Source organism: Oncorhynchus clarkii, chromosome 10 (genome assembly GCF_045791955.1).
Source record: "Oncorhynchus clarkii lewisi isolate Uvic-CL-2024 chromosome 10, UVic_Ocla_1.0, whole genome shotgun sequence".
NCBI classification, from domain to species: Eukaryota; Metazoa; Chordata; class Actinopteri; order Salmoniformes; family Salmonidae; genus Oncorhynchus; species Oncorhynchus clarkii.
This window is the reverse complement of record NC_092156.1, coordinates 52,052,238-52,065,745: the sequence shown is the minus strand read 5'-3', so window position 1 is coordinate 52,065,745 and position 13,508 is coordinate 52,052,238. Positions and strand designations below refer to the sequence as shown.

At 42.2% G+C, this 13,508-nt stretch overlaps 1 protein-coding gene across 2 annotated transcripts in view; it reads left to right on the top strand.

Annotated features, from left to right (window-relative positions):
• The window catches only part of LOC139418755 (SPNS lysolipid transporter 2, sphingosine-1-phosphate), a 139,463-nt gene extending 131,266 nt beyond the window's left edge, over window positions 1-8,197 (top strand). The window contains exon 13 of one of the 2 annotated variants that reach the window (XM_071168430.1): window positions 4,893-8,197. In XM_071168430.1, the coding sequence (XP_071024531.1) occupies window positions 4,893-4,901 (9 nt within the window). In that variant the 3' untranslated portion in view covers window positions 4,902-8,197. The remainder of the gene's footprint in view (window positions 1-4,892) is intronic. The other variant, XM_071168431.1, reaches the window with a different exon arrangement.
• Window positions 8,198-13,508: the final 5,311 nt, after the last annotated feature.

The window sequence follows — 13,508 nt, the reverse complement described above, 5'->3', positions numbered from 1 at the left end:
CGACAATGCAGTAATAACCAACAAGTAATCTAACTAACAATTCCAAAACTACTGTCTTATACACAGTGTAAGGGGATAAAGAATATGTACATAAGGATATATGAATGAGTGGTGGTACAGAGCAGCATAGGCAAGATACAGTAGATGGTATCGAGTACAGTATATACATATGAGATGAGTATGTAAACAAAGTGGCATAGTTAAAGTGGCTAGTGATACATGTATTACATAAGGATGCAGTCGTTGATATAGAGTACAGTATAGACGTATGCATATGAGATTAATAATGTAGGATAAGTAACATTATATAAGGTAGCATTGTTTAAAGTGGCTAGTGATATATTTACATCATTTCCCATCAATTCCCATTATTAAAGTGGCTGGAGTTGAGTCAGTGTCAGTGTGTTGGCAGCAGCCACTCAATGTTAGTGGTGGCTGTTTAACAGTCTGATGGCCTTGAGATAGAAGCTGTTTTTCAGTCTCTCGGTCCCAGCTTTGATGCACCTGTACTGACCTCGCCTTCTGGATGATAGCGGGGTGAACAAGCAGTGGCTCGGGTGGTTGATGTCCTTGATGATCTTTATGGCCTTCCTGTAACATCGGGTGGTGTAGGTGTCCTGGAGGGCAGGTAGTTTGCCCCCGGTGATGCGTTGTGCAGACCTCACTACCCTCTGGAGAGCCTTACGGTTGAGGGCGGAGCAGTTGCCGTACCAGGCGGTGATATAGCCCACAAGGATGCTCTCGATTGTGCATCTGTAGAAGTTTGTGAGTGCTTTTGGTTACAAGCCGAATTTCTTCAGCCTCCTGAGGTTGAAGAGGCGCTGCTGCGCCTTCTTCACGATGCTGTCTGTGTGAGTGGACCAATTCAGTTTGTCTGTGATGTGTATGCCGAGGAACTTAAAACTTGCTACCCTCTCCACTACTGTTCCATCGATGTGGATAGGGGGGTGTTCCCTCTGCTGTTTCCTGAAGTCCACAATCATCTCCTTAGTTTTGTTGACGTTGAGTGTGAGGTTATTTTCCTGACACCACACTCCGAGGGCCCTCACCTCCTCCCTGTAGGCCGTCTCGTCGTTGTTGGTAATCAAGCCTACCACTGTTGTGTCGTCCGCAAACTTGATGATTGAGTTGGAGGCGTGCGTGGCCACGCAGTCGTGGGTGAACAGGGAGTACAGGAGAGGGCTCAGAACGCACCCTTGTGGGGCCCCAGTGTTGAGGATCAGCGGGGAGGAAATGTTGTTGCCTACCCTCACCACCTGGGGGCGGCCCGTCAGGAAGTCTAGTACCCAGTTGCACAGGGCGGGGTCGAGACCCAGGGTCTCGAGCTTGATGACGAGCTTGGAGGGTACTATGGTGTTGAATGCCGAGCTGTAGTCGATGAACAGCATTCTCACATAGTTATTCCTCTTGTCCAGATGGGTTAGGGCAGTGTGCAGTGTGGTTGAGATTGCATCGTCTGTGGACCTATTTGGGCGGTAAGCAAATTGGTGTGGGTCTAGGGTGTCAGGTAGGGTGGAGGTGATATGGTCCTTGACTAGTCTCTCAAAGCACTTCATGATGACGGAAGTGAGTGCTACGGGGCGGTAGTTGTTTAGCTCAGTTACCTTAGCTTTCTTGGGAACAGGAACAATGGTGGCCCTCTTGAAGCATGTGGGAACAGCAGACTGGTATAGGGATTGATTGAATATGTCCGTAAACACACCGGCCAGCTGGTCTGCGCATGCTCTGAGGGCGCGGCTGGGGATGCCGTCTGGGCCTGCAGCCTTGCGAGGGTTAACACGTTTAAATGTCTTACTCATCTCGGCTGCAGTGAAGGAGAGACCGCATGTTTTCGTTGCAGGCCGTGTCAGTGGCACTGTATTGTCCTCAAAGCGGGCAAAAAAGTTATTTAGTCTGCCTGGGAGCAGGACATCCTGGTCCGTGACTGGGCTGGATTTCTTCCTGTAGTCCGTGATTGACTGTAGACCCTGCCACATGCCTCTTGTGTCTGAGCCGTTGAATTGAGATTCTACTTTGTCTCTGTACTGACGCTTAGCTTGTTTGATAGCCTTGCGGAGGGAATAGCTGCACTGTTTGTATTCGGTCATGTTACCAGACACCTTGCCCTGATTAAAAGCAGTGGTTCGCGCTTTCAGTTTCACGCGAATGCTGCCATCAATCCACGGTTTCTGGTTAGGGAATGTTTTAATCGTTGCTATGGGAACGACATATTCAACGCACGTTCTAATGAACTCGCACACCGAATCAGCGTATTCGTCAATATTGTTATCTGACGCAATACGAAACATATCCCAGTCCAAGTGATGGAAGCAGTCTTGGAGTGTGGAGTCAGCTTGGTCGGACCAGCGTTGGACAGACCTCAGCGTGGGAGCCTCTTGTTTTAGTTTCTGTCTGTAGGCAGGGATCAACAAAATGGAGTCGTGGTCAGCTTTTCCGAAAGGGGGGCGGGGCAGGGCCTTATATGCGTCACGGAAGTTAGAGTAACAATGGTCCAAGGTCTTTCCACCCCTGGTTGCACAATCGATATGCTGATAAAATTTAGGGAGTCTTGTTTTCAGATTAGCCTTGTTAAAATCCCCAGCTACAATGAATGCAGCCTCCGGATGAATGGTTTCCAGTTTGCAAAGAGTTAAATAAAGTTTGTTCAGAGCCATCGATGTGTCTGCTTGGGGGGGGATATATACGGCTGTGATTATAATCAAAGAGAATTCTCTTGGTAGATAATGCGGTCTACATTTGATTGTGAGGAATTCTATATCAGGTGAACAGAAGGATTTGAGTTCCTGTATGTTTCTTTCATCACACCATGTCTCGTTAGACATAAGGCATACGCCCCCGCCCCTCTTCTTACCAGAAAGATGTTTGTTTCTGTCGGCGCGATGCGTGGAGAAACCCGTTGGCTGCACCGCCTCGGATAGCGTCTCTCCAGTGAGCCATGTTTCCGTGAAGCAAAGAACGTTACAGTCTCTGATGTCCCTCTGGAATGCTACCCTTGCTCGGATTTCATCAACCTTGTTGTCAAGAGACTGGACATTGGCAAGAGTGCTAGGGAGTGGTGTGCGGTGTGCCCGTCTCCGAAGTCTGACCAGAAGACCGCCTCGTTTCCCTCTTTTTCGGAGTCGTTTTTTTGGGTCGCTGCATGGGATCCACTCCGTTGTCCTGTTTGTAAGGCAGAACACAGGATCCGCGTCGCGAAAAACATATTCTTGGTCGTACTGATGGTGAGTTGACGCTGATCTTATATTCAGTAGTTCTTCTCGACTGTATGTAGTGAAACCTAAGATGACCTGGGGTACTAATGTAAGAAATAACACGTAAAAAAAAACAAAAAACTGCATAGTTTCCTAGGAACATCTCTGTCGGCGCCGGAACTCATGACTACCAAGCTGTTTTGTGGGTCTAAGTAGTGCAGCCTATCCATTCTGCCCAGGCAAGCCAACCCTGGTATTGTAGCCAGTCAAGCCTAGCTAAACCATGCTGGGTGTATGCAAACTATGCATGTAGCCAGCCAAGTCAAGGCATTCTGTGTCTATTTGCTGCCTCCCAACCTCCCTTTGTCATGATTTGCAGCCTCCCTCCTGAGCAACACCCCCTCCAATTGGTTTGTTTGCATTTTTTGGGCAGCACTCAGGCTGATCAGCATGTGTCCCTGCTCAATCTTCCTCCTGGTCACTTCCCCCGATGTTAACCAAAAGAGCTTTGGAGAAGGTGCTAGTTCTGGAATACTGCTGTAGAATTTCACCACTCCAGACATGCTTCAGTAAGGCTGTGTCTATACAGAGGTTGGTGGCACATTCATTGGTGAGAACGGTTTCCATGTGTTTGATGCCATTCCATTCCAGCCACTATTATGAGCCATCCTCCCCTCAGCAGCCTCCACTGGTGTCTAATGCAAACATATCTTACACCTGCTAGTCTGCTAGTTTTCAAAGCATCCTTTCTTTCCAGGGGAATGTTATTGCCAACCTCTTATTGTGTAAGACAATCATTGGAAATAATTACCATAATAAAGCTGCAATCCTGACTAAGAGTTTTTGGCTTTGTGGCACACACACACACACAAACACATTGTTCTCTGAAATCCTATAATCTTGCAGCGTTTAAGGTAATTACTCTTGTTGTGGATGGGAGGCTGGTGGTACTATGAGGGAGAAACAGTGGAACAGCAACCAGCCAAGCCCCCTGCTCTACTGCTCTAATCCTATTGTAGTTCTCAGCAGAGCGCTGGAGCATCCACACACACACTTCTCTAATTCAGTAGGGAGGGAGGGAACAACAACAACAAACATTTTGGCTTAGTGAGACAGGTGTTATATCCCCCAATACATCTGTTTCAGTGTAGTAGGTTTAAAGGTGTCGATGTGGCACAAATTGAGGGAGTAAACACAAACATGCGTGTTCATGTTTTAGCGTAGACTGTGGAAAGATCTATCAGTTGGTTAAAGACTGTGAAGAGATCTATCAGCTGGTTATCTGTTCCCAAGTGTGGCCATGTTTTGGTGTGAAGGAGAGGTCCATTATTGCTGGATCATTCCCAGCGGGCAGCGAGTGTATCAGAGTAGAGCCATGCTGAACCAGAGCCAGGCAAGCCACCAGACAGTGTTTGTGGTGTTTAGGTTTGTATGGAGTGGAAGGGAGTAGTGTGGAGCTCCATAGCTCCATAGCTGCTCCCAGTGGGGTTGGTGTATCGGAGCAGAGCCAGGCTGACCCAGAGCCAGGCAGAGCAGAGCCACCAGACAGATGGCCGAGCCGAGGAGCACTGGAGCACTAATTACATGGGAACATCCTGTGGGGAGGCCAGAGCCTAACCACACTCTCCATTTCCTCTTCTCTCTCTCTTTTCTGTCTCTCTCTTTCTCCTTCACTCTCTCTCTTTCTTTATGTCTCTCCAGGTCTCCTGAGGAGGGGCCGTCCTTGGGAGGAAGCAGAGGCTCTGCATGCTGCGCTGAACGAGGGAGGATGAAAGAGAGAGAGAGAGAGGGGCAGCTGATCCACGTCTTTATACCCAAGCCATCCACCTTTAACTTCTTCATCCTCTTCATCACCACCCTCATCATCACTTTTCTTATTCAACATGTTGTGTGGAGGCTGTTACTGTTTATAACTGGAAAGAGGGAGCGCTTTGTTTAACCCTATAGAAGCCTCAGTCACACCACTCCATGGACTGGCCAATCACACAAAGCAGTGGGCTGAAGCCAGCCAATCGGCTCGGCAGCTGATGGCCTCTGACCTTTTCGGGTTGTCTACTAAGTGCGAGTCACAGAACCACCTGGCCCCTCCCCCAGTGCGATACTACTGAATGCTGAACATGGACCTGCCCTATCTGTCTGTCTGTCCATCTGTCTGTATGTCTGTCACATGACCTGTCAATCTGCACCAAGAGCAATATCATGACATTCCACCACACAGAGGTTCTTTATTGACTGCCGTCACTATAACAACCACCACAACCATCAAAACCAGGAAGTCACTTAAAGGCCAAAAAATGTATAAATAGTGAACAAAGTCAGTGACCCCATTTCTCTCTCTCCATCCACCATGACAGTCAGGTCTGATGATCCATCCAGCCAGCCTTAAGACTTTGAGCTTATACATTAATGACACACAGTGCAGGCAGGTTTCTTATTTTCTTTTCATCCCCCCTTCCATGTTATATTTTGTTTCTATGTCTTTTTTAGCACTTATATTAAAACAGTGCCGGCCACACCGTACCATACTCAGTAAGTGATCAAAGATGTTTTTATTCTACCCTGTGATGTTGGATATGAAACTGGAGGTTATTCTTGATTGCCTATGATTGTTTCAGTAGGCTTAAGGTGAGACCTCCCCAGCTCATTGATGAAAGGACACTGGAGTAGTACATGTTTTATAGTTATTCTAATGTAAATGTTTTTTTTGGTTTTTTTAATATGTAAATGCTCCATTTGAACCTAATAGAAGCAGTTTTGAAGGGGTGAACGATATACTTGTTTTTACCCTGCTTTGAAGGGAGCAATGCATTCTATACAGTGGGAGAAGTAGCCTAGCATGCATTGGCCCTATCTGTGAACAATGTTCCTTTTAACCAAATTTATCTCAGATGGTTGGATTTGAGGTTCCGGACTGGATACACCACACACGTTGAAAGAGAGTGACAGTGGCACCTTTTAATGGTGGATTAAGATTCACTATCCCCAACCAGTCACAATAGCTGTCTTTGTGCACACACAGGGATTAGTTTACCCATTGTGGATATCCCATTCCTGGAGTTGAGGAAAGAAAAGGACCCTTAAAAGAGCGAGCCTCAGTCGGTTGTAGTCATAAGTTAATTAGCCACAGAAATCAAACCCTTCGAAAGGCATCATATTGCCCAGGTTAAATTGGAGGAGTTTTTACCTGTATTCACCCTCAAATGGGGACTAGGAGTTGTGGCATTGGAAAAAAAGCACTGCTTTCATAGGATACAGAAGAAAATAAATTTTTATCTCTGATTCACTATATACACAATGGAGATTATTCTTTACTGCCTATGTCATATACTAATGGACCATTCTATGCATCAGTTTGGGCATCATATTTGACAGTTTATGCAATCTACTCTAACATAATATGTCAAAGAGGAAGACAATAATCATTTTTAGGACGAATTCTGTACTTTACAACGCAACGAAAGCAACTTTTCTCCAACACACAACTCTACAGAAGGAATATGTGGTTTCATATTTTCTATTGAAAGGAAAGCACCTTGTAGAACTTGATGTGAAAATGTGTGGAAATTTTGTGATAGATTGAATTCATTGGATAGGCTTTGAAATGGTTATTGTGTAGTAACGTATGGGTCTGACTCATCTTGGCTTGGTGTGTGTGTGTGTGTGGGGGGGGGGGGGGCGGGGGTCGTGGGATGATGGATGTGTCTCTATTACCAGTTCATTTGTCTCAGCTTCCCTCGCTAGATCTGTGACCCAAATGTTACCCTATCAAGTCCACTACTTTTGACCTAGGCCCATAGGGCTCTGATCAAAGGTAGTGCACTATATTGGGTAATATTTCAGAAGCAGACATAAACTGTGAGGAGGAGAGCTCTCTGAATGTGATTCTATCCAACCTGATGTGTTTACTAAGCAGCAGCATCTTAATCAAGTTTCTTATCTTTCTTTCCTTTCTTTTATGGACTTTCTTTTTATACAAATTAGTTTTATATATGACTGCAATAGAGATATATAGCTATATTATGCAGCGATTTTAATATATTGTAAATGATGGCTTGGATGCAATATATTTATTTGTTTGTTAATGAAGATTGAAGAAGAATCTGTAAAGGGAAGTTGATGTTTTAAGTATATTCTTAAGTATACACTTTATTGTCTCTTTGGGTTAAGAAAGGCTCCTACGTATACATTCATCATATTGTATTGCAATGAAACAACACAATACCTTTTTACATCACTGAGAATCCTTGTGTTTACTGTGATCATGAATTGGATATCACACACACACGCAAACGCACAGACACACACAAACACATACACAGGGAACTGCATCGTTAACCGTTTTATAACCGAAGTATTGTTCTATGCTCTATTGCTCAATGCTTCATTTTGTATTTTCAAAAGTGTCGCTTCTTTTTCTAGACCAACAAATCAAAGTATTTTGCACGTTAATTTTCATTTGATTTTGAGAAGGTGATATTCAGGGATTTATTTGTAACCCTTAGCCCATAACTGGCATGTTGTTCTAGAATCCACTTCACACATTCTATAGAACTCTGTAGAACACTCTCCCACAGAGCACAGAACACTTTCATGCTGGCATTCTGTCTTAGAACAACAGTAGAGGGGCACATTGTTTTGTTTGGATGGGTTATGAATAGAGGTTCACACAATTCCAAATTTACATAATTTAGATAAAATATCCTTTAGAAGTAAAAACATAATTTGTATGGAGTAATTCTATTTGAATAATCACAGGAGTGATGTATTGAGAATGTGCTCTTTCTTGTCATACAAGAATCATGTAAAAAGAGGCCTATTTCTGATATTGAGCAGAAAACCGAGGTTATTTTTATTTTTAGAATAACTGTGTTAAAAATAAGTGAAAAAGAAAATACAAGCGATCAACAAAATTATTCTAGAACTTAACTGTGACACTCCCTCAGGGGGTGATATGAAATGTACACCTATATGTAAATGATCAAATAAACGTATTTAATCAAAGTGTATCACAGCGTCATCATTTGCATCTGATTCTCGTGTGTTTCCTTCTTTTCATTTTTTTAAATCTTTGAAGATATATTTTATCTTTCAAAATATATTTGACTGTGAAGGCAGATGACAAACAATAACAGTATCACCATTAAGAATCAGTTGAATCACATGAGTTGACTAGTCATTTCTCTTTTGAAGTAGTCAAATTAGATTACGTGGCGCCATTTAGTTTGAGCCAACATTCAGAACAGAGCCCAGAACCCTTTAAAAGCTCCCTCACACAGTTGTGTATCTAGAAACACATACCAGACAAGGAAGAGTAGATGGCCAGTACACCTGAAAGGAAGGTAATGCATAGGCTCATTTAGAAAGGACCCCAGGAAGGGGAGTGCGCCAAGGAACCTATTTTGCTATGGGGCAATTTTTTTCCTCTCTTTTCAGTGGGAGACAGACTCACAAAGGCTTGATTTTAATCATGGTCAACTAGGTAAGAGAGAGAGTATGGCTGAGTTTGGAGCGTTGAATCAATGAAGCCTTGTATTGTTCCGTGAGGTGTACCAACCATGTAGCCAGGCAACACAGCTTTATGCTAAGGCACTGACAGAGATTCTTTGGTTCATGAGTTTAGGTAAGCCTGTGGTCACTATACTGTGTGTTTCAGTCAGAGACACACTAGCTGAGATACAACACAGAAAGTGAATGTACACAGAGGAACTTTTTTTTTCAGATCTACATACATATACAGTGTCAAAACACAATATTTGCCTGGAAAGGGAGGGGGAGGTAAAAGGCCAAACGGTTTGCAGACATATTTTATTCGAAATATGTCAAAATGTTGACGTTCAACCATAGTTACATGTCCTTGACCGAAGGGTAGTTAGGGTGACGTATAGCTACAATAGGTTTCCTGTCTCCATTAGGGTGTAGACAGGAAACAGAGAGACACACACAGCACTCCAGTCAGCTCTCCTGGAAATTCCATGTGTTCTTTTCCACTGAAACCTACAGAATATAATCCTTTGACAACACACAGAGTCATTTTAGGTACTGTGCAGTACCACCTTGTCCAAATCTGACTCTAACAAATACAAGCGTACTACCACACATACAATATATAGCTTACTCCACCAATATGGAACGGATGTGGTCAAAGGCCTGAGCAAATACCCACAGTAAAAAAACAGATCTGAAATTCCAATTAGTTTATTTACGAAGCTAAAAATGAACGTGTCTTATGTCTTTGTGCCAAAATAAATGTAGGTCACTCGTAACAAATTTAAAAAGGTCTATTCATTTTATGACATAATATTATGTATTATTACGTCTATAAAATTACATATACATAGGCAAAATCATTAGTGGCTTGCTTTCCGTAAGCAGATAGGCTAATAGTATAGGGATAATCCCTGAGGGTTGGGAAGAATAACATAACATTTTCCAGAGTTGGAAACATACCTAATTATCATACTTGAGTAAAAGTAAAGATACTTTAATAGAAAATAACTCAAGTAAAAGTGAAAGTCACCCAGTAAAATACTACTTGAGTAAAAGTCTTAAAGTATTTGTTTTTAAATACACTTTAAATATAGTATTAAAAGTAAATGTAATTGCTAAAATATACTTAGTGTTAAAAGTAAAACTATAAATAATTTACAATTCCTTATATTAAGCAAACGAGACGGCATAATTTGTGTTTTTATTTTTACGGATAGCCAGGGACAGACTCCAACACTCAGGCACAATTTATAAATGAATCTGCCACAGATCAGAGGCAGTAGCGATGACCAGGGATGTGTGTGAATTTGACCATTTTCCAGTCCTGCTAAGCATTCCAAATTGAATGACTACTTTTGGGTGTCAGGGAAAATGTATGGGGTAAAAAGTAGGAATGTAGTGAAGTAAAAGTAAAAGTAGTCAAAAATATAATAGTAAAGCACACATACCCCCCAAAAAACTACTTCAGTAGTACATAAAAAAAAAATCCTTAAGTACTTTACACAACTGACATTTTCCAATGAGAGTGTTAACCAGACACAATAACAGAACTGACTGGAGACAAAGTGCACTCGCCAGCTAATGACTTGAGGACAGGTTGAGTGACAGCTCTCTAGTCCTGTAATCCAACACACAGTCCCTCCCTCTCATCCACATACCATTGTTTGAGAGAACAGGCTTGAATGTAAGAGCTAGCTCGGGTCCAGTCTGCTTTTTTACACAGAACACGTGAGGGACAGATACTGCATCACAGATTACATTAATTACGCGTCATTATCTCATTATTGATACAAAACCCCTTGAGAAGAGAAGAGGAGAGAAGAAAAGAGAAGACAGAGGTCATAATGAAATATGAAAAGGAGTATTGCTGACCGTCCACTCCCCTCCTCCTATACAGTAGAGACAGGGTAATACTGTATGGTGGTGTAGTATCTGCCCTCTGCCATCATCACACCTCCACTGTGAATGTCTCACCTCTCTGTGCTGTGTTGGCACACTCCCTGCTGCCGCTCGTCTCCTCTCAACCTGCTGAGGCTCCACACTCCAGAAATAAACCCAGCTGAGGAGCACAGGGATATTCCTCTTCCTGGGAACCTAGATAGATCCTATAGTAAAGAACAAACACACCTCTGCAAAACCGTATAGCACCCTATAGAACAAACCTACGCATATTTATTTAGAAGAGAGTCTAAAAGAGATTTAACATAGATCTTTCTCAGGCCCTTACTGTGATTTGGTTTTCTATTCCATGGGGTATTGGACGAGTGTGTGTTAGTGTTATCTTAACCATTCATTTCATTATTGTTTTATTGAGTGGTGCATTAAATGCTGTTAAAGATTTAACATCATGCTGTTTTAAGACATACTGCTGAGAGCTCTCAGACATGAAGTCAAATTCAATACAGTTCTCAAGCAACAGCTTAATAACACACAATAAGAGACAGGAATTAGGTGAAAAGCTTGAAACGCTGTTGCCTCACATTACATAGTAGGAGGCCCTTCTAGGTTTCAGTTGAATTATGCCTGGAAAAACGAATGAGAATATAACACTGGCATTTTTTTTCATGAGGAAAGTCCAATATTAGTTTTTTTGTGGAAGGACCCATATACAGTATATGTTATGAGTTATCAGAAAGGGAAATTAACTTAATAAATTCTCCACTATTCCAAAGGACATAGTTAGTACTTCCCCCTCTCCGTCTTCACAGGCAGCATCAAACATAGGGGCAGGTCTAAAAATAGAAACAAACAAAACAGAATGAAATGCAAAAACAGAACTAAAAGCACTACATATCACTGGAAGTTCATTGAGGAAAGAGATGAGGAGAGGATGGGGAAGGATTGTGATGGGTTCCAGCCATTCTCATTCCAAAAAGTCACAATCAAGAAGACAGATGAGTCATGTCTCATCACGGAACCCCTGTGGCAATGTCACGCCAGTTCACAAAACTTGGAAAAACCAGATGACAAAACAAAAAGAAAACAAACCCTTTTTATTTTACGCTATACATTTACAGTACAAATCAAATCCTTGATGACATTGAGTTTTTCCACATAATATCTGTGTAAAGCTACTGTATACCAAGCCATGACATAACGCCTGTCTTGACAAATGTTATTCTTTTGAGGAGATAAATGAGTTCACAGTATCATGATTTAAGATGGCTAGTTGGATAGAGAAGAGACACTTCTATACTGAAGGCTATTCATATGTAACCAAGTTGACTGTTTGTGTTTGCCAAGTTATATAATATAGCTCGAACCACCCAGTTTATAATATATAATGCATGTTGTGACTAGAAAATATATGATTCTTTGTGCTCCTCTTTTTCACATGATGAGATATACTGAGATGTACTGCAGAAAATGAGTAGATCCACCACACACCAGATAAAGGATGCAGGCTATGTATCCATACATACACACAGTAGTTGAGTAATTCAGTGGGTCATATATGACCTTCCTATCCAGCCTGGTGATAATTAAACCCTGAAGAACCAACCAACTGTCATACAGTATGTGGCATAGAGGTGCTGCCTGTGACTGTCAGTCTACACTGCATGAACGAGCGGCTGACTCTGCTCTTATCTGGTCCCTTCCATCTGTGGTCACTGCTGCATTCTTAATGTATACAGAACATGTGTGTGGGAAGACTGAAAAATATAAATAATAATAAATAATAAAACGATTTCAGTGCAGCCTTTGATATTATTGACCATACATAACCTGTTGTTGAAAAAAACATATGTGTTATGGCTTTTCAACCTCTGCCATTTCGTGGATTCCGAGCTAATAAGAACACAGTTATTTATTTAATGGAAGCTTCTCTAATGTTCAACATGTAACGTGTGGTGTACCCCAGCATGGCAGCTCTCTTGGCCCTCTTGTAACGGTTTTCTTTCAGCGAAGGAGAGGCGGACCAAAATGCAGCGTGGTTGTTATTCATGGTTTTTTAATGAAGGAAAACTATACATGAATAAACTAACAAAACAATAAACGTGTGAAAACCTAAACAGCCTATCTGGTGACAACAAACACAGAGACAGGAACAATCACCCAACAAACACACAGTGAAACCCAGGCTACCTAAGTATGATTCTCAATCAAAGACAACTAATGACACCTGCCTCTGATTGAGAACCATACTAGGCTGAAACATAGAAATCCCCAAATCATAGAAAATCAAACATAGACTGCCCACCCAACTCACGCCCTGACCATACTTAATAAATTCAAAACAAAGGAAATAAAGGTCAGAACGTGACACCTCTACACTTTTCTATTTTTACAAATGACCTGCCACTGGCATCTGGTCATGAATGGTGTGGCTGTTGAGCAAGTTGAGGAGAGTAAATTACTTGGTGTTACCTGTCATGGTCAAAACATATTGATTCAATTGTTATAAAGATGGGGAGAGGTCTGTCTGTGATAAAGAGACACCACACTATACAAAGCAAGTCCTGCAGGCTCTAGTTTGATCTTATCTTGATTATTGTCCAGTCATATGGCCAAGAACTGCAAAGAAGGACATAGCTAAGCTGCAGTTAGCCCAGAACAGAGCAGCACATTTGATATATGATATTATTTACTTTTTTTTACTGTTGTTTCAAATTATACTAGCATTCTTAAGAACGCTGAATAAGTGTGCTTAGATGATAAACATAGTCCTTTTCCTGGCACCTGCTTTCCTCATCATCTCGTAACTAGTCTGGTCCCCATCATTCATGTGGTGTTTCCCATCTAGACCCAATGTAAGTCACTCTGACAAGGCTTCTCAGAGTATGTGTGCGTGCATGTGTGTTAGTGGGAGAGAAATAATCATATGGGGGC